The following is a 17705-nucleotide window of genomic DNA, read 5'->3' on the forward strand; positions in this document are numbered from 1 at the left end:
TCTGTGGCCAGGCCCCAGCTGCGTTGTGATGGGAGCGCCTTTCGCTTGTGCAGAGCCTCTGAGGGGCGAGTGGCCCAGGTCCAGGGGTCCTGGCCTGGACCAAGTGCCTCCCCTGCACAATCTCCTTCTCTCCACGAGTGTTTCTGTGGCGTCCCCTCCCCGCCTACCCCTCCCCCCCACCCCTCCTGCCAGCACCTCAGTCGTCCTTCTCGGCCAGGGAGAGCAGCAGGGCCTTGGGTGTGTTCTCGAAGAGCGCAGCCCGGTTCTGCTCCTGGCCCTTCTTCACCCAGTGGCCGTAGATTCGGAAAGCGCAGGCATCGATGAGTCGGCGCAGAGGCCGGAGGGAGTAGGGGTCACGCATGACCATCTCCCGGGTCACAGGCTTCACCCGGTGGTACTGGTAGTAGATCCGCACCGAAGCCAGCACTGTCAGAGCGATCACCTGCGGAGGGAGGGCCAGGACCGAGAGCCTGGAGCAGCCCCCGCTGGGTCCTTCCCAGTGTTCCCCCAGTTCCTGCCCTACCGGTCCCGGTACTGGCAGGCATTTAGACTGTCAGGTGACACCTGCCTTCCCGGGAGCCAGAGTTCTGGGAACCATCACAGGTGGGTGGGAAGGGAAGGGCAGGTGCCCTGGAAACCCTCGCGTGTAAGCAGTGTGAGTAGTGACCCCCTGGGGGGCTTGGACTCCAGGGCCCCGGATGGGAAGGGAGCTTCCATACCTTGAACTTGCCCCGGGGGCTGAAGTGCCGCACTTCCTCTGCATCATACTGCTGGAAGAAGGGGTGCGCTAAGGCCTCTTCTGCGGTGAGGCGGCCCTGGGGGTTCACCACCAAGAAGCGGGAAACCTGAGGGAACGGGGTGGGTAGTGAAAACAGCAAGGCGGGTCCCCTGCCAGCACTTCAGAGGCCGTGGGGTCTCCTGGCAGACCCCTCCATCCTGTGCCTGGCACGCTCCCCTCCCCCCGCGGTGGACTGCCCCGAGCCCGAGCCCGGGAGCCAGCGGGCCTGGCCCCTCACCAGGTCTTTCACGGTGTCCGAGTAGTCATCCCACTCGGGGGAGCCAAACTGGTAGTTGCCACTCATGATCATCCTCAGCATCAGCATCTGCTTCCGGTGCCAGAAGGGCGGGGAGCCAGCCAGGAGGGTGTACATGATGACCCCTGTGCTCCACCTGGCACCAGGTGGGTGGGAGGAAGGCAGGGGGACTGGCTGTAGCTCCGGCCAGGTCCTCCCCTCCCCAGCCAGGTGTTCCGGCCGTGGTGGCATCCCTGTCCCTTCCCCCCCAACACACTCACATGTCCACCTCCTTCCCGTAGCCCGGGTGGTCACTGTTCATGGAGCACTCAATGATCTCAGGGGCCAGGTAACTGGGGGTCCCACAGATCTCTGCGGGAACAGTTACCATCAGGGTAGGTCAGCAGGGGGCACTTGGAAGAAGAAGGTCCGAAGAAACAAGATGGAACAGAAATAGTGCTTGGTCTGGGACTCTCCTAGCACTGGCCAACTTCAGGGCCAAGGGCAGGAGCCAGAGCTGGCTCATAGAGCCACCCACTTGGGGCCTGTCGGTTCCCTGGTCACATCTAACTATTTTGGCCTAGAACTCGGGCCGTGGGAACCTGGCTCAACTCAGTCCTGAGAAGAGGACCTACCTGCAAAGGCACCGAACCCGGAAATGATAGGACTTTTATTCTGGGGGGATTTAGGGGCGGATCCCCGACAACCTCTGTTCCTGGGAGCGTTGGTGAGAAAGCCTGAGCCCCCGGTATGGGCCCAGGCCTCGTTACCGGACCTCGTAGCTTCTCTCCCGGCTTCAGCTGGCAGGAAAAGCCGAAGTCTGTGAGCTTGATGTTCATGTCATCGTCCAAGAGGATGTTCTCGGGCTTCAGATCCCGATGCACGATGTCGAGTTTGTGCAGGGTGCAGATCACCTCCAGCAGGGCTCTCATAATCTTCCTGGGCGGACAGGCGCGTGTCACTCGATCTCCTCTGCAGGGTCAGGTGGCGGGCAGGGAGACCAAAGCCCCCACACCAGCCCGACTGCACATGAGAGAGGGCAGGCTGGGACCGCCGGGCTGAGCCAAGGAGGGAGGTCACAAAGCCAGCGGCGCACACCCCCCCGAGGCCTGGGTGCCAGTCGCACTGGGACTTGGGCAGGGAGTGGGGAGAGGGGCAAGTGGACCCTCACCTGGTTTCCTTCTCACTCAGGGTGACCTTCTCATTGAGGTAATCAAAGAGCTCCCCTTTCTTCATCCTGTGGTGACAGAGGGTTTGTAGCTGGATTGACCCCAAGACCACCCCCTTCTCAGCCTGCTCCCAGAGAGCTCTTTCTCGCCCTAATCCCCCCAGAGGCAAAGGACCAGGGTCTGCAGGGAGGAGCTGGGAAGTGAGTGGAGAGGTTGGGAAGATTGGGAGAAGAGCAAGGTAGGCTGGAGGGGTGGTATGGCGTCAGTATGAGGGTCTCTCCCATCTGTGGGAGTGACAGCATGGACAGATCTGTCAGGGCCAAAAGCAAGGGCTAGGAGATGAAAAACTGGCCCATGGCCCCCCAAGGGCCCAGACCCAGATCAGAAGGACAGGAGTATCCTGGCATTTTTCAGGCACAAATGGAAGGAGTGTTGAGTATTGGAGGAGCATTGTGCCTGTTAGGATTAAAAATTGCAGTTCAGCCAGGCCGATGTGGCTCAGTGGTTGAGCATCGACCTCTGAACCAGAAGGTCACAGGTTCGATTCCCAGTCAGGGCACAGGTCAGGGCACATGCCCGGGCTGCGGGCTTGATCCCCAGTAGGGGGCGTGCAGGAGGCAACTGATCCATGGTTCTCTCTTATCATGGGTGTTTCTATCTTTCCCTCTCTGAAATCAATAAAAAAAATATTTTAAAAAAAGAATTGCAGTTCAATCTTCTCACTTCCTTTTTAAAAAAATACATTTTATTGATTTTTTACAGAGAGGAAGGGAGAGGGATAGAGAGCTAGAAACATCGATGAGAGAAAAACATCGATCAGCTGCCTCCTGCACACCTCCTACTGGGGATGTGCCCTCAAACAAGGTACATGCCCTTGACCAGAATCGAACCCGGGGCCCCTCAGTCCGCAGGCCGACTCTCTATCCACTGAACCAAACCAGTTAGGGCTCTTCTCACTTCTTGGGATGCTCTATAAAGAGGTCTCCGTTAGAAAAATCTAGTTATAACCTGGAGGGCAACTTGGGGCAGCATTAAAAATAGATTCCCCAAGTAACTTCTTCAAAGGTTAGGGACATCTGAGCTGCCCCCAAGGGCAGGGTCACTGAGAGGAGCTGGGACAGCTGCGGCTGGTCCAGTCTGGAGGGTCCCTGGGAAAGTCTCCGTGCGTTAAATAGGAAAGGTGCGTCCTGCCCCCTCTCCCCCGCTCCTCCAGGGAAAGCAGTTGGATTCCTAGGGCACAAGGGATGTTGCGGGAGTCACAGAGAGGCAAGAAAACCATTGAGCTTAGCTGCTAGGGCAGGGAGAGGGGTTCCATTTGAAGAAACAACCTAGAATTCACAGATGTAAGCCTTGCTTTATGCAGTATCTGTACTGTGTTCCAAAAAAGCAACATGTGAATCTCGATTTTGTCATTTTAATCCCAATGTAAAGACACTAGGAGAACTCACTATTAGCAGCAGCAGCAGCAGGTTTACCTGTAAGTACTGGGGACTGTGCAAGGCACAGCAGCAGGCTCTGCCTTCCTGGGGCTGGGCGTGTCATTGTACACACAGGCCAAGTTACGTTGTTTCTCCAAGTAAAGCCACACTTCAGTATGGCCACAATAGGAAATGTTCCAACAATACAAAGTCTACCTGAATAATTTTCTCAAGAAACCCAGTCCCTAAATTAGCTGTTACATATGGAGAAATCAAGACACCCCTTTAACAGTGAGCCATGCAGAGAGATTTCTGTTCTTCAACCAGGACTCAGTGGAGTGGGGCAACAACGAGCCAGGGAGTTCTTTTTGCTGGGAACCTTTTCTAACAGAAGTGGCAATAACGCCCTGGCCAGTGTGGCTCAGTGGATAGAGCATCAGCCCAAGGGTCTCAGGCTTGATTCCCAGTCAAGGGCAGGTCTCTGGATTGTGGGTTTACTCCCTGGCCCAGTTGGGTGCATGTGGGGGGGGGCGGGGAGGGGAGCCAGTCGTGTCTCTCTCACATTTCTCTCTCTCTCTCCTCTCTCTCTCTCCTCTCTCCTTCCCTCCCTCCTTCCACTCTCTCTAAAAATTAATGGCAAAAAGTATCCTTGGCCGAAACCGGTTTGGCTCAGTGGATAGAGCGTCGGCCTGCGGACTGAAAGGTCCCAGGTTCGATTCCGGTCAAGGGCATGTACCTTGGTTGCGGGCACATCCCCAGTGAGGGGTGTGCAGAAGGCAGCTGGTTGATGTTTCTCTCTCATCGATGTTTCTAGCTCTCTATCCCTCTCCCTTCCTCTCTGTAAAAAATCAATAAAATATATTTTTAAAAAAAAAAGTATCCTTGGGTGAGGATTAACAACAAAATAAAAAAGAAAGAAAACCTCCAGCCCATACGTGGTGGACCCAGGATTCAAAGCCTGGCAGCCTGACCCCAGGGGCTGACTTGCCTAAAGCACTTGTGATCCTACTTGGCACCTACAGTGCAGCGGACTGGCTGCTGGATGGGAGACCACAATATGAAGTTCTCTGATGAGCCTCGGGGTATGGCTGGCTCCAGGGCTGGGTACTTACAGATCAAACACCAAGAAGAAGAAAGTGTTGGTCTCATAATTGTCCTTCAGCTGTACTGAAATGGAAATGGCTGGCTTGTCTCAGGGAGCAGAGGAGCCTGGGCAGAGGCAGTGGGGTCTAGGGGCAGGGGGATTAAAGCTGCTGGGGCTGACTGCACAGATGGAGGGGGTATCTGGATGCTACTCCAAGGAGGCCCCCCAGGGGAGGGGGCAGGCCCAGGGACTTCACACCCTACTCCCCCGCCCTCACCCAGTCCCAGACCTGCCTGTGACCCCTCCTGTCTGGCTGGAAGAGGAGGCTTAGAGCTGAATCCCCGGAGCAGTCTTCCTGGAGGTTGGAGCTGGGAACCTCGGGCCTCAGGGACGGGGCCGGCGGACCTCAGGGTGCAGGAGACTCTGGACAATTCTGGCTAGCTGCATAGTGGGCCGCACTCCCTGACTTGGGTTATCAGGGCAGAAGCATGGTGGAGCACCCGCTGTGGCTGGGAGCCAGTACTCACCGATGTTGGGGTACCCTGACACCTTGCGCAGGATGTCCACCTCCTTCAGCGTGGCCTCTCGCAGCTCCTGCACCTCCTTGGGGCTGAAGCTGCCCCCGCCGGTGACGTCAATGATCTTCACAGCATACTCCTTGCGCGTGGGCTTATGGATACAGCGCCTGACGACACTGCTAACTCCCCTGGGGGTGCAGAGGACAGGTGGCCTCAGGGTGCGCCCCAAGTCCAGGCCACAGCAAAGATGTCCTGCCTTGTCCCCCAACTCCCGGTGAGCTTTTGGGAGAAGTAGGATGCTGGTGAGTAACAAGCCTGGCCTCAGGCCTCTTAACGCCCCGTTCAGTGTTCTTTCACACATAGAAAGAGGCCGTACACCCTTAAGGCCATAAGCTTCCTTTGACCCCTGATCTCAGACCCTGGCCCAAAGCTGGGTTCGGAGGTGCTTGTCACCAGCATCAGTGAGGGTTGTGGGAAGCTCTTTGCCAGGAGAGGTCACTGGTCTGGGTACTCGCACCCTACCTTCCTGGTCAGGAGGGGAGGACCCAAACCGAGGGATGGAAATGGGCTCGGTGCTCAGGGTCCCGCAGAGATTGGCCCAGAGATTGGCAGAGCCGGCGGGAGCCTAGGACAGCGTTTCCTGGGGAAGGTCTGGGCCTTACCTGCCCAGGATCTCCTTGGGCTCATAGTTCTCATAGAAACCCTCTGTGGAATGTGAGTCCGGCTGTGCCTCGTCCCGCGTCATGCTCAGCTCCTTGGGGTGGTTCTGAAGGGCTCTGAGAGGGAACAGAAGGACGCTGTCAGCCTTCCTGGCCTGGGGGATGTGCTCTTTGAGGGCGGGAACCGGTTTTCACCGTCTCGCCTGGCACAGGGCTGGCCTATTGTGAATGTTCAAAATGAATGTTTGAGAGCTGAAAAAACGCTTTGAAAAGAGTCCAGCATCGTCCTTCCCACTGGCTGTAAACTCTTGTGAGTCCAGGTGACCATGGCTCCCTGCACGTTCTCACTGTAAGCTGCTCCCCCTGTGGGAGGGATAGTCAGCCGGGCCCAGGCCTGCGTGGACATCGGGCCCCAAGGTTAGCTCTGAGGAGGCCGGCACAGCCTTGATTTTAGAAAGAACCACCGAGGCCCTGGCTGATTAGCTCATTTGGTTAGAGCAGTGGTTCCCAAAGTGGGCACATGCCCCACCCGGGGGGGGGGCAATTTGATTTTTAAGGGGGGACAATTCGAGAATGAGTTATTAACAGTGACTTTTTTTGCATTTCTTATGGTTTTAGGGGCCTCATATACAGTATATAGATATATATTGTGACATATTTATGCATTTCAGTTCTCTATGTTTTGAAACTTTATTTGCTATTTTTTCATATCACTTCATATTATTATTTTTTTAACAATTTCTTAGTGATTTCTTCCTCAGTACTTCAATTGTCCTTTTGTTCTTTTATTTTCTCTTTCATGGATGCCATGTTCTTTGAAAGCTTGTTTAGATCAAGTTAATGGCCTTTTAGGCTTCTTCCACATGAATAGGAGTTCACTTTTTGAATAATAAGAATTACATGTCATGCAGGGGGTGGGGGGAGGGCGGGGCGGAATCAGGATTTTAGATTAGAGATGCTTAGGTGGGGCATGGCCAGAAAAAGGTTGGGAACCACTGGATTAGAGTATCATCCCAATACGCCAAGGTCATGGGTTCAGTCCCTGGTCAGGGCACATACAAGAATCAACCAATGAAAAAAAAAAAAAAAAGAATCAACCAATGAATGCATAAATAAGTGGAACAACAAATCAATGTCTTCCCCCTTCCCTCCCTCCCCTCTCTCTCTAAAATTAATCAATAAAATTAAACTTAGAAAGAACCACAGAGAACCTCTTCAGAGGGCAAATTAAAGTGGTTTCCTTTCCTCTTTGAGGGGCTGAGGCTGGTGCTGCTTTACTTCCGCCCGCTCTCTGCACTTGTGGAAAAGGTGGGAAGCTGCGCAATTTGATCTTCTTACTATGCTGCTCTTACAGCCTCTCCTTATCTACCCCAGTCCTGTCTGACCTGAAAACGCCCCTTCTTTCAGAACATGCTCCTTCCTCCCTCATTTTGTCCTTAACCCGGACTTTCATAATCATCTTTCATTCATCCGCTCTTTTATATTCTTTGAAAAGCACTGTGCCAGATGCTCTGAGGGATGCAGAGCTTGATGGGGGAATCCTGGTCCCAGCCACTGCTATCACTTGTCCGTGTGTGCTGTCCTGTCCCCCATTAAGCTGTGATCTTGTCTAGGATGTCCCAGCCCCAGCCATCCTGCCCCTCTTATGTATCCAGTGCAGGCACGTAGCAGGAGCTGCTCCCCGGATGTGAGTCGATGGTGGAGATATTCCTTTGGTGCAGGGCCTGTCGGCAGAATGCCCCATGTCCCACTAGCGATGGCCAGTGAGCCCTGAGTGGTCCTGCCACAGTGTGGGGCAGTACAGAGCCAGGCCACTCAGGCCTGTCCAGAGGAGCTGAGCTCCGGGCACTGACCTCGGATGAAGGATTTGAGGAATGGAGAAAGTCATCCACCAACAGGAAGAACAGCAGACAGAAAATGGGCACAAGCTGCCACTGAGCAGGGCCCAAACTCTTCTAGTCCCATACCTCCTGCCCTTTCTGGGCCCAACGAGGCCTGGCTTGTCACAGGGGCTGATTTGCTGACCAGCCAAGTTGCAGCCCTGGCTGCCTCAGGACTCGGGCTGGCTGTTCCAGGAAGCCTGGTGTCCCCACTGCTGGACGCCTGGTTATCAGAAGCCTCCTGCCAGCAGCAGGCTGCTTCTGTCCTGTCAGCAACCCCAACTGAGCACAGGAGAGTCTGTTCCCTGTAACATCAAGTTCATTTCCTGGCAAGTCCTTATAAGTTCTCAACACTGCGTAGCACCAGCTCTTTCCCTTCCCCCAGCCCTCCCCGGGCAGAGAATACATCTGGACCCACCCAGGATGCCATCCCGGCTGGGGATGCATTCCACGGCATGGCCAGGTCCCGCTAGTTCTGACGGCATTCATCTCTCTTGGGGTGGGCTGGGGAGGTTTCTCTTGTTCCCTCCTTTTGCTCTAGGCCTAACTTGGGGCTGATTTTATGTGTCTGTTCACTGCCTCCACCTGCATCCCCCACACTCTTCCCAAAACCCCTTTGAAAAGGGTCACCAAATGGGTTTAATCCTTTCTGGAACATAATGTCCTTTCCAAAACTCAGCCTGAAACACAGTCACAGGGACCCACTTCCTAAACTCCTCCGGAGGGCCTTCCAGGGTCAATGCCACCACTCTTCTGGTCCACCTGCCTTCAGAAGGGAAGAGGGTCTAATGGACTTCAGGGTTTCTACTTCTCTAACCCCTCAGCTCCCCCTAATCCCGTCTGCCGCCTGGCTTTTGTCCCTCACTGACCCAGCTACTCACTGTTAGGTCCTCGCAGGCCTTGAGTGGACTTGACAGGAACCTCAAAGGTCTCAGAGCCCCTTGGAGAGAGGGGACAACAGAGGACTGCAGTTGTGTCCGGAGCAGGATATTTTGCTGCTCTTCCTTCGTGCTTTGCTACTTGATGAGGGAAGGCTGAGGTGCCAAAAATAAAACACAAGAGCAAACCCGGGATGCAGGCCAAGGCTCAGCAAGGGATAGCGCACAGGAGTCTCGCCAGCGGTGACCTCTGGTGGAGGGTAAGGGAAGTTCGGGTGACCTGGGACCAGGCCTGACAGCATGAGGCGACCATTTTCCTCTGGAGCTCACTTGGTCTCCAGGCCCAGAGGGTCTAAAGCCAATCGGCTTCTCCGGGAGCCATTTCTGTGTCTGGTGTGATCAGGAAACAGCACACCGGTGCACCCACACTAGCGCTGGGACATCAGGATCTGCTCAGGGACGGTTTGTGTGGCTGCCCCACAAAATGCAGACCTTAAAGGTTAGGGAACATCCCCTTCAGGAATTGACCTCGGATGTGCCCCCATTATCTCATCCTTAACCCATTTTGTCGTCAGCCTGCAGTTTCTAGTGGCAAGACTTTTTATTTTTTAATATATATTTTTTATTGATTTCAGAGAGGGAGAGGGAGATAGAAACATCAATGATGAGAATCATTGATCGGCTGCCTCCTGCACGCCCCCTACTGGGGTTGGAGCCCACAACCCAGGCATAAGCCCTGACCAGGAATTGAACTGTGACCTCTGGTTCATAGGTCAATGCTCAACCACTGAGCCACGCCGGCCGGGCAACTACTGGGAAGACTTCAGTGTGCCAGGAAAAGCATATGGACTCTGTGTGCAGCTCAGAGCTCTTTGGGTGAGGGTCCTCGTCAGTATGATTCTACCTTAAGAGGCTGACAGAATTGGAAATAATGTATACAACATGGTGGCACACAGTAGGCACTTACTGCTCTCCCTTATTCTAAAGCAACCTTTTTTCAAACCCTTAATTCTAATATACAAAACAAAGGGAGGGCTAATTCACAGAAGCTGAGCCCATAAACATCCATTTGACTACCATATTACAAAGCACTTCACTTGGATCCCAGAACTCTGGTATTAGCCACTTGGAGAGAATGTTTGACTTGCTCAGAGTAAAAAAAAAATAAAAAAATAGGTGAGTAGGAGTGCCTAGATTAACCCCAGATGTGGGTCCAAGTGCTCTCTCCGTAGTATCATGCTGACCATCTCTTTTTCACTCTGGGGAAATACTTAGCTGAATTGCTACACAGAAAGGAGTTGAAGATGACTTCGGGGGAGTTTTATGCATAAAGGTCTTGTTTATTGAGATGCAGCTTCTGGCTCCAAGGATGAAAACACTTCAATCTCATCCTTTTACTTACTGTCAATAAGCCTTTTTTTTTTTCCTGATTCTAAGCTATAGACTTGACTCTTTGAATGCATGACAAAACCCCTTCTGACCTTAGGGAAAAAGACCAATGCACCTAGAGGATTATTCCCAGTGCCTTTCTCTGGGGAGCCATGGCTCCCACCAGGGAGAGACCAGGCCAGGCAGACTCTTGCATTTTATTGCTGTGACTTATTTTCCTTTGATTTACTAATTTAACAATATTTGGGTACCCACTCTAGACCATCACATCTTGGATATGAGGCAATTAACACTATAAGCCTCCAGAACGGGCAAAGGAGCCCACTGACAACCCAGGAGGGACTATTAGAGGACTCGCCAGGAGTGAATGATCTGTGGCCATTCAGGTGCTCAGGGTGAGGCAGTCTTGGCCCTTTTCAGGAACTGAATGACTTGGTAGAAAAGGGCACTCCAAGAACACAGCTGAGGACAGGGGGCAGCAACTGAGTAATTCACTCATTCAACATCAACTCACCCTGTAGTAAGAGGTCTCTAAAACTTAAGAGGGGGAAAACCAGTAACAGAACCGATGAGAGGTACATTTGAAAATTGACAGTGCAAGAGCATAATGTAGACTTGGAGATCAACTTCTCGAGTAAAATTTTCAGTTCTATGAAGTTTGGAGCTTGGTTAACAAAAATGGTCCACCTCAAATTGAGTCCATCTCAAGACAATTGCAGCTCACCTGCATCTTTCAGGAAGAGGAAGCTACAATGCCTTATAACTGCATATTCTAGGGCAGTGGTCGGCAAACTCATTAGTCAACAAAGCCAAATATCAACAGTACAACGATTGAAATTTCTTTTGAGAGCCAAATTTCTCAAACTTAAACTTCTTCTAATGCCACTTCTTCAAAATAGACTCGCCCAGGCTGTGGTATTTTGTGGAAGAGCCACACTCAAGGGGCCAAAGAGCCGCAGTTTGCTGACCACAGTTCTAGGGGAACAGTGACAATAGTGCTCACCTGGCCACAGGGAACCCACTTACTCTTCACCTGATTAGAACAATATTTTAAAGTTTCTTGTTACCGCTCAGTTTATTGAACACTGGCTCTGAAGGCTTATAGTACCTGGAATCTTTTTAATGGGCAACATGTTTGCTAGTGAACAACTCCTTACATAACTATTTACCTACAAAAGCTTCTCAGGGAGCTTTACCAGGCCCTCTGGGTGGATGCTAATTTCATGTCCAGAGGCTATAAACTAGATAAACTTAAAGACATGTTGAGACAATTATGTTCTTCTGAAAAATACATATGTTCAGGATGCAATACTATATCTAAAATTTATTACCTTACATTTATCAGACACCATTTTGGAAGAAAATCACTTTATTGTAACTGATTTACAAACATCACAAAAGCTGGTTTAAGGAGGCCACACAAACATCTGCTCAGCCCCAAACTGAATTATCATCTTAATGAACTTCTACACTGTAAGTACACTCTCTTCCACTGCAATTCCGAAGTGAGGAAACTATTATTGATATAGGAGAGTTAACTAGTAGTTTTATATTTTCACTATCAATTATATTTTTATACTAAGTTAACTTGGACAGGAGAGATGATTTCCCATTTCTTCAACTCGACCTTCTTGATTAGGCTAATCCTGCAAACAAAGAAAGGTACATTTAGAAGAGCACTGGCTGTATAGTCTTAACAAAACCAAAGCCCTCCCAATTATGGAAGGAGAGAAACCCCCCCCCCCCCCCGCCCCAAGAGTTTCTTTAATAAGTTATTGAAGGCATCCCATAACCAACAAAACATTCTGCATTTGTCACAACTGAGAAAAGACAGGGCACATGTGCTTCTGGGGACAGAAATATGGCCAGTGTGATACTAGATGTAGCTTCACCAAAGAGTTCTGATAAACTTGGACACGCAATCTCCTACTTGCACAGTTCAACCACCTGAAAGGATTACCTTCTCCCTTATGTCCTACCCAAAATGAAGGGGGGACAATGAAAACAAACATTTTAATAGATGGTGTATTCTTAGTGGATGGAAGGAAATTATGTGAAAACAAATTGACATTCCGGAAAGCCTAAATTGCAGAATTCCGGGGGGACTTAATAAACTTGTCTAATAAGGCATGCAGAATGCCAATAATATCAGTCTTTATGTGCATTCCTGGACTTTGGTGAAAACAGAATTTTGTATTCATAACCTTAAGTCTAGATCACTCACTTAAAATCTGACACACTAATCTATACCTATTTAAGGAAGAATCAGATTCAGAACATAACTGGTAAAAGATTAAGATAATGATTAGAAACCTCTGCACCAGTTCGTTAGAAGTTAGCTTATCTTTAGAGTAATTTTAACAAAATCTCCTCTAATTTGCCAGTTTAATTTATTAAACACAGATTCCCTAAGGTCTATAGGATCTAGGAGCACAACCATTAAACAAATCGAGCTTATGCAAGTTCAATCATGAATTGATATATCACCTACCATTTGCAAATTTGCACTGTTTCAGCACCTCGCTGAAACCCTCACAAAGCTTAAGGTCACCCTGGTTCTGGGCACAGTCCAAAAACTGTTTCATCTCATAGTGGCATGGGCCAAACTGCTGCTGCTGCTGGTATGCCTGCGTTCCCTGGGGCTCCTGCAAAGGCAAAACATTCAGGAACGTTTAGAAAGGAAATCAGACTTACCCCTGAGCAGTAGCCACTGTCTTTGAGGTTAACTGGGAAACAGAACTAAACCCAGTTTTCAGCTAATAACATGGAAAGTGAGATATTTTCAAGGCAGAAAATGAGCTTTAGCAAAATTCCAGTTGTAATGAGCAAGATTCAAGAACAAAGAGCAAGTAAAGTGAAATGGTTATCTGGGCACTTAAAGAAGTTTCATGGAGGAAAAAAATGGTACTACTATAGAAAAATAGGTGGATGAGAGTTTCAAGTATACCAGAATTACAACAGAGTACACACCCATGCTCATCAGAGGAGAAAATTCACAAACCTCAGAAAGAGGGGCAAGTGGCAAATGTCAGGTAAGAGATCAGAGAGCAAAGAGCTTCTGAAGAGATTTTTTTGAAAACTAAGATTGAGCCCTTAGTGGATAGAGCATCAGCCTGCGAATTCAAGGGTCCTGAGTTCGATTCTGATCAAGGGCACATGCCTGGGTTGTGGGCTCCATCCCCAGTAGGGGGCGTGCAGGAGGCAGCCGATCAATGATTCTCTCTCCTCATTGATGTTTCCATCTCTCTCTCCTTCTCCCTTCCTCTCTGAAATCAATAAAAAAATATAAAAAAGAAAATTAAGATTGAGACTGAATTAGTTCAGGGTAGCCAAGACAAAATATTTAAAATAAGAAAAAAATGGCTGTTTTACAGTGAATCAGGTTGAACTACTAGAGTTCTACGTCTTGGGAAAAAAGAAAATTTGTATAGTACTTACTGATGCTGGCCTAAGGCACTAAACTCAACTGCCAAGTGTGGCTTCTGATAAAACATTTTCTGTTAACAGCATTGTGGATTTTAAATTTACACACAGTTCTTACACACAAGGAACTTACAAATAACTAGGTTTTCTCATAAAATATGCCACTGAAGGGAAATGCCGCCCCAAATCCTACCTGGTAAGTGATGTCAGGCCTTGCAGGCTCAGCATTACTTCCTCCACCGAAGCCCCCAGTGATGGCATGACCCAGCGTGTGGCCTACAGCAGAGCCCACAGCCACACCAGCGGCAGTGGTTGCCATTTGGGCCATCAGACCTGGCTGCCGGGGTGCAGCAGCAGGTGCGCCAACAGCAGATGGTGCAGCTGGTGCTGGCGGCTGAGCTGCTGGTGCTGGCCTGGGTGCAGCTCTCATCGGAGGTGCCCGGCTGTGAAAGTAAAGAACAAAAAGTATGCAGTTCCTACTTCCAACCAGGTTTGGAAACTATCACGGTAATACTACATAAACATAAATACAAGAAAACTTTACAAAACACTATTCCCTAAACTATTTTATCTCTTTAACCTTTTGTTCAGGCTGTAACCACCAAGTATAAACTATTTTTTCCTGCTTCTTTGCAACCACTTCCATGTATTCACATAGCCCACAGTATCTTTAAAGAACACAGTTTTTCCAATACTTCATCAAAATTGTAAAATATTAAGAGTTTAAAATTTTAAGGACAAAGGAAATCTCCCTGAGCTGATGACAATTGAATGAAGACCTGCACATAGTCATCTGGGGAAATAATCTAGTTAAATGCCTTCATTTTACAGATTAGAAGATTGAAGCCTAGTGATGAAGTGACTTGCCTGAACTGTTATACCAAATTAATTTCAACTGTTTTCCATCTGTAGGACATTTGGATGCTTTCAACTATTTCAGTCAAATCTTCATATCAATTATGCTTCCTCTACCCATTTTTAGATTCTTCCCCCAAATAAGACCAGGTCAAAAGTTTATGATTTCACTTTATAGAAAGTGGTTATTGCCCAGGCGGCATGGCTCAGTGGTTGAGCACTGAACTATGAACCAGGAGGTCATAGTTCGATTCCCCATCAGGGCACATAACCTGGATTGCTGCTCAGTCCCAGTAGGAGGCAGCCGATCAATGATTCTCTCATCATTGATGTTTCTCTTCTCTCTCCCTTCCTCTCTGAAACCAATAAAAAAAATATATTTTTTAAAATGTGGTTATTGCCCTTTGAATAGAAGTTTCTTTTCACAAGAGAACCCCTTCTCGCACTCCTAGCACACTGTATGAATACAATCCAGTGGAGCAATAGGGACTGTGCGTAATGTCCTGAATTGGTCATCGGAAAACTAAGCCGTGGCTTTCCTACTTACTGGAGGCATGACCTTGGACAAGTAATTTATTCTGAGTCTGCTGTTTCCTTATTCCTGTAAAGCAGGAGTAACACCGATCTCTAGGGTTACCATGAGGTGTAATTGGCAGTACATTTTAAAAGCATTTTACAAATTAGAAAACGTCATGTACACGTGAGGGCCTTAATGACTGTGTCCTCTATTAGGCCGAGACCCCAAAAGGCTCACTGCTTATGGCAGGTGCTCAAAGATTATTCACTGAATTGAAATTCGATCATTTCCCGATCTACACTTTTTTGCTACTTTGAACGTTTTTGCTACTTTGAACGTTTCAGCCCGTTTCCACTTCTTTTTACAACTTGGCTATTTTAACTTAAAATGAGCTACGAAATATTTTAAGCAATAATTCATGGGCATTCAAAATTAGAAAATCTGCCACTAATGGAAAATCTAGCCAAAGGCGCCATTTACAACCCGCTAGCGACCAGCGAAGTCGGGCCCACGCAGCATAGGCCTTCAGACGCCCGGCCCGCGGCCTCCGCCCGGCCACCCTGCGTCACAGCACCCACAGGGCCCCCCAACCCCGCGATGACCTCACCTGGCCGGAGGGGCCATGCGGGAGGTGCGGCTTCGGCTTCCACGCGGCATCGCAACTGCACAGCCGGTCGGTGCCTGCAAGTGCGAAACTCCTAGAAGACCCCGGCGACTTCGGCTGAGCGCGAGAGAGCGGAAGGCAGGGGGCGGGGCCGGAAGCGCGCGACCAATCGGCGCCCAGGCAGAGCCCTTCCGTTTGCTGACGTCTCCGAGGGCCCTGAAGGTCACTGAAAGAGCGTGACCACGCGACGGCGTCTCGTCGCACGCGGTGGGCGTCAGGAGCTGGGCGCCGGGGCTGTTTAGAAAACCGGAAGTGCCTGCGGCAAACTTTACGGCCCCAGCCCAGCGTGAGTCGGAAGCGGTAGCAGGTTAAGGGTACGAGGACCTTTGCGTCTTCCTTCAAACGTTTGTATTCCTAACGTGGTACGTCAAATCCAACCTTAGGAGTCAGACTTCTGTGGGGACTACCACTGGACCTTGGGCAAGTTACTTAACATTTCAAGGCATTAAGTTATTTAGATAAACATTTTTTGGGGGCAGTGTGGGCACGTAATATGAACTGAGGGAAACTGAAAACTTTAGACAAGAATCGACGAAACAAAGTTGGTTCTTTTTGTATTTCTTTTGTCTGCGGATCCAGTCAACAAAAGTTAATAGTGCTGTACATGTATGTATTACTATACATTTTCAATCATTTCATGTATCTTAGAGAATTTGTGCCCATGACTGAGGTAGTATTCACTGATAAAAATGTTCTGATCTACAAGTGCCAGCTAGTTTGAGACAGCACCAAATAAGACTTCACCTTCCTTGGTTTAAATTCAGGGAGGAGAGACACCAGCGCCTGTGTACATCAGGTGATGGTGATAGGAGGCAAAGGCAGGGTAAGGGAGGTAGAGATATGTAGGCTGAAGAGGACAGGATTCCTTGAAGAGGCAGCATTTGAACCACAGTCCTTGAAGTGGGGAAGCAAGCCAGTTCTTACCAAGGGTAAGACCATTCCTGGCAGAGGGACCAGCGATTGCAAAGGCCCGGAGGGCCTGTGCTGTAGTAATAGTTGTTGTGAAATGTTTTTCACATTAACATTTTAGAGCCTCTGCAGTAGGGGAAAGGTTGACTACTGGCATTTCATGGAGGGCTTCATGGGAAAGTCCTTGGGGATGGGGTGGAATTTATGGAGGCGGGAAAGCAGAGGTGGAACCTCCATTTCTTCTTGGATGCCCATCAGAAATTTTCCCCCTTCCACTAGAGGTAGCAGAATTTAACACAACCTTTCCAGCAACAGCAGGGTGTTTGTGGAATCCAGGGATAAATGCAAAACCTTTTCATGGGAAACAAAGTTTTTTATTTTCATAGGACTTCTTAAAGAAATTAAAGCTTTATAAATGATAAGACTTTGGCCCTAGCTGGTTTGGCTCAGTGGATAGAGCGTCAGCCTGTGGACTAAAGGGTCCCAGGTTTGATTCTGGCTAAGGGCACATGCCTGGGTTTCGGGCTTGATTCCCAGTAGGGGCCGTGCAGGAGGCAGCCAATCAATGATTCTCTCTCATCATTGATGTTTCTCTCCCTCCCTCTTCTTTGAAATCAACAAAAATATATTTAAAAAATAAAACTTCTGTTATCTACTTAATTTGAGTAAAATTTTTACTGCAGTCATCAAGAGCCCATTCTGAGCCCGAAATCCAGGCATATGCCCTGACTAGGAATCAAACCGTGACTCCTGGTTCATAGGTCAACACTCAACCACTGAGCCACACTGGCTGAGTGATAACAGAAGTTTTAAAACTGTACAAATCCTGTTCCAGAAATTCCATGTCTAGGAATGTAAGAATCAATCATGAAAAACAAATAAAAAACTGAGTCATGTATGTGAGAAGAAATTATTAGGATATTTAACAAAATATATAAAATAGGAAAGACCTGTAAACAATATAAGTGTCCTACAATATAGAATTACATGTTATATATGTATGTGAGTGTGTATGTATATATGTATACATATATGTGTGTATATATACATATATATGTATATATGTATATATATATAAAAGGCTAATATGCCAAGTGTCCCCTTGGGAGTTCCATCAGACCAGGAGTTTGATTGCTCACTATGATGTGCGCTGACCACCAGGGGGCGGCACGGAATTAAGGAAGGCCTTGGCCCGAAGCTGAAAGGCCCCCGATTGGTCCTGATTGCCCACCAAGCCTAGGGACCCTACCCGTGCATGAATTTTGTGCACTGGGCTGCTGGTACATATATATGATGCTATGCAGCCATTTAAAATGTTATGAAAGAATA

General features: G+C 49.1%; 2 protein-coding genes and 1 long non-coding RNA gene across 4 annotated transcripts in view; 1 reads left to right on the plus strand and 2 right to left on the minus strand.

Moving 5' to 3' along the window:
• Positions 1 to 196: 196 nt before the first annotated feature.
• Positions 197 to 5962, minus strand: PHKG1 (phosphorylase kinase catalytic subunit gamma 1). Its single transcript, XM_008141521.3, has 9 exons — positions 5865 to 5962; positions 5212 to 5390; positions 4713 to 4767; positions 2185 to 2250; positions 1789 to 1952; positions 1295 to 1385; positions 1017 to 1170; positions 720 to 845; positions 197 to 442 (listed from the first exon to the last, which is right to left on the minus strand). Exons 1-9 carry the CDS (start codon positions 5945 to 5947, stop codon positions 197 to 199), a joined length of 1164 nt encoding a protein of 387 aa, XP_008139743.1. The 5' UTR covers positions 5948 to 5962.
• A 5397-nt stretch (positions 5963 to 11359) lies between these two features.
• Positions 11360 to 15569, minus strand: CHCHD2 (coiled-coil-helix-coiled-coil-helix domain containing 2). The gene is made up of 4 exons (XM_008141518.3): positions 15411 to 15569; positions 13625 to 13874; positions 12500 to 12653; positions 11360 to 11654 (listed from the first exon to the last, which is right to left on the minus strand). The coding sequence occupies exons 1-4, from the start codon at positions 15458 to 15460 to the stop codon at positions 11644 to 11646; spliced, it is 465 nt and encodes a 154-aa protein (XP_008139740.1). The 5' UTR covers positions 15461 to 15569; the 3' UTR covers positions 11360 to 11643.
• Positions 15570 to 15583: 14 nt separating this feature from the next.
• The window catches only part of LOC114231547 (uncharacterized), a 28343-nt gene continuing 26221 nt past the window's right edge, over positions 15584 to 17705 (plus strand). The window contains exon 1 of one of the 2 annotated variants that reach the window (XR_008555783.1): positions 15584 to 15829. This is a non-coding gene — a long non-coding RNA (uncharacterized LOC114231547). The remainder of the gene's footprint in view (positions 15830 to 17705) is intronic. The other variant, XR_008555782.1, reaches the window with a different exon arrangement.

Source organism: Eptesicus fuscus, chromosome 4 (genome assembly GCF_027574615.1).
Source record: "Eptesicus fuscus isolate TK198812 chromosome 4, DD_ASM_mEF_20220401, whole genome shotgun sequence".
In the NCBI taxonomy this organism is placed as follows: domain Eukaryota; kingdom Metazoa; phylum Chordata; class Mammalia; order Chiroptera; family Vespertilionidae; genus Eptesicus; species Eptesicus fuscus.

What these genes read in the sequence shown, in the direction of transcription:
- CHCHD2 (XM_008141518.3), bottom strand. Translation starts at nt 15,460, where the DNA reads ATGCCGCGTGGAAGCCGAAGCCGCACCTCCCGCATGGCCCCTCCGGCC. An exon ending in CGCATGGCCCCTCCGGCCAG is followed by an intron (nt 13,875 to 15,410) that starts GTGAGGTCATCG and finishes TTACTTTCACAG; the next exon opens with CCGGGCACCTCCGATGAGAG. An exon ending in GGCCTGACATCACTTACCAG is followed by an intron (nt 12,654 to 13,624) that starts GTAGGATTTGGG and finishes TTGCCTTTGCAG; the next exon opens with GAGCCCCAGGGAACGCAGGC.
- PHKG1 (XM_008141521.3), bottom strand. Translation starts at nt 5,947, where the DNA reads ATGACGCGGGACGAGGCACAGCCGGACTCACATTCCACAGAGGGTTTC. An exon ending in TTCTTCTTGGTGTTTGATCT is followed by an intron (nt 2,251 to 4,712) that starts GTAAGTACCCAG and finishes CTGTCACCACAG; the next exon opens with GATGAAGAAAGGGGAGCTCT. An exon ending in GCCCCCGGGGCAAGTTCAAG is followed by an intron (nt 443 to 719) that starts GTATGGAAGCTC and finishes CTCCCTCCGCAG; the next exon opens with GTGATCGCTCTGACAGTGCT.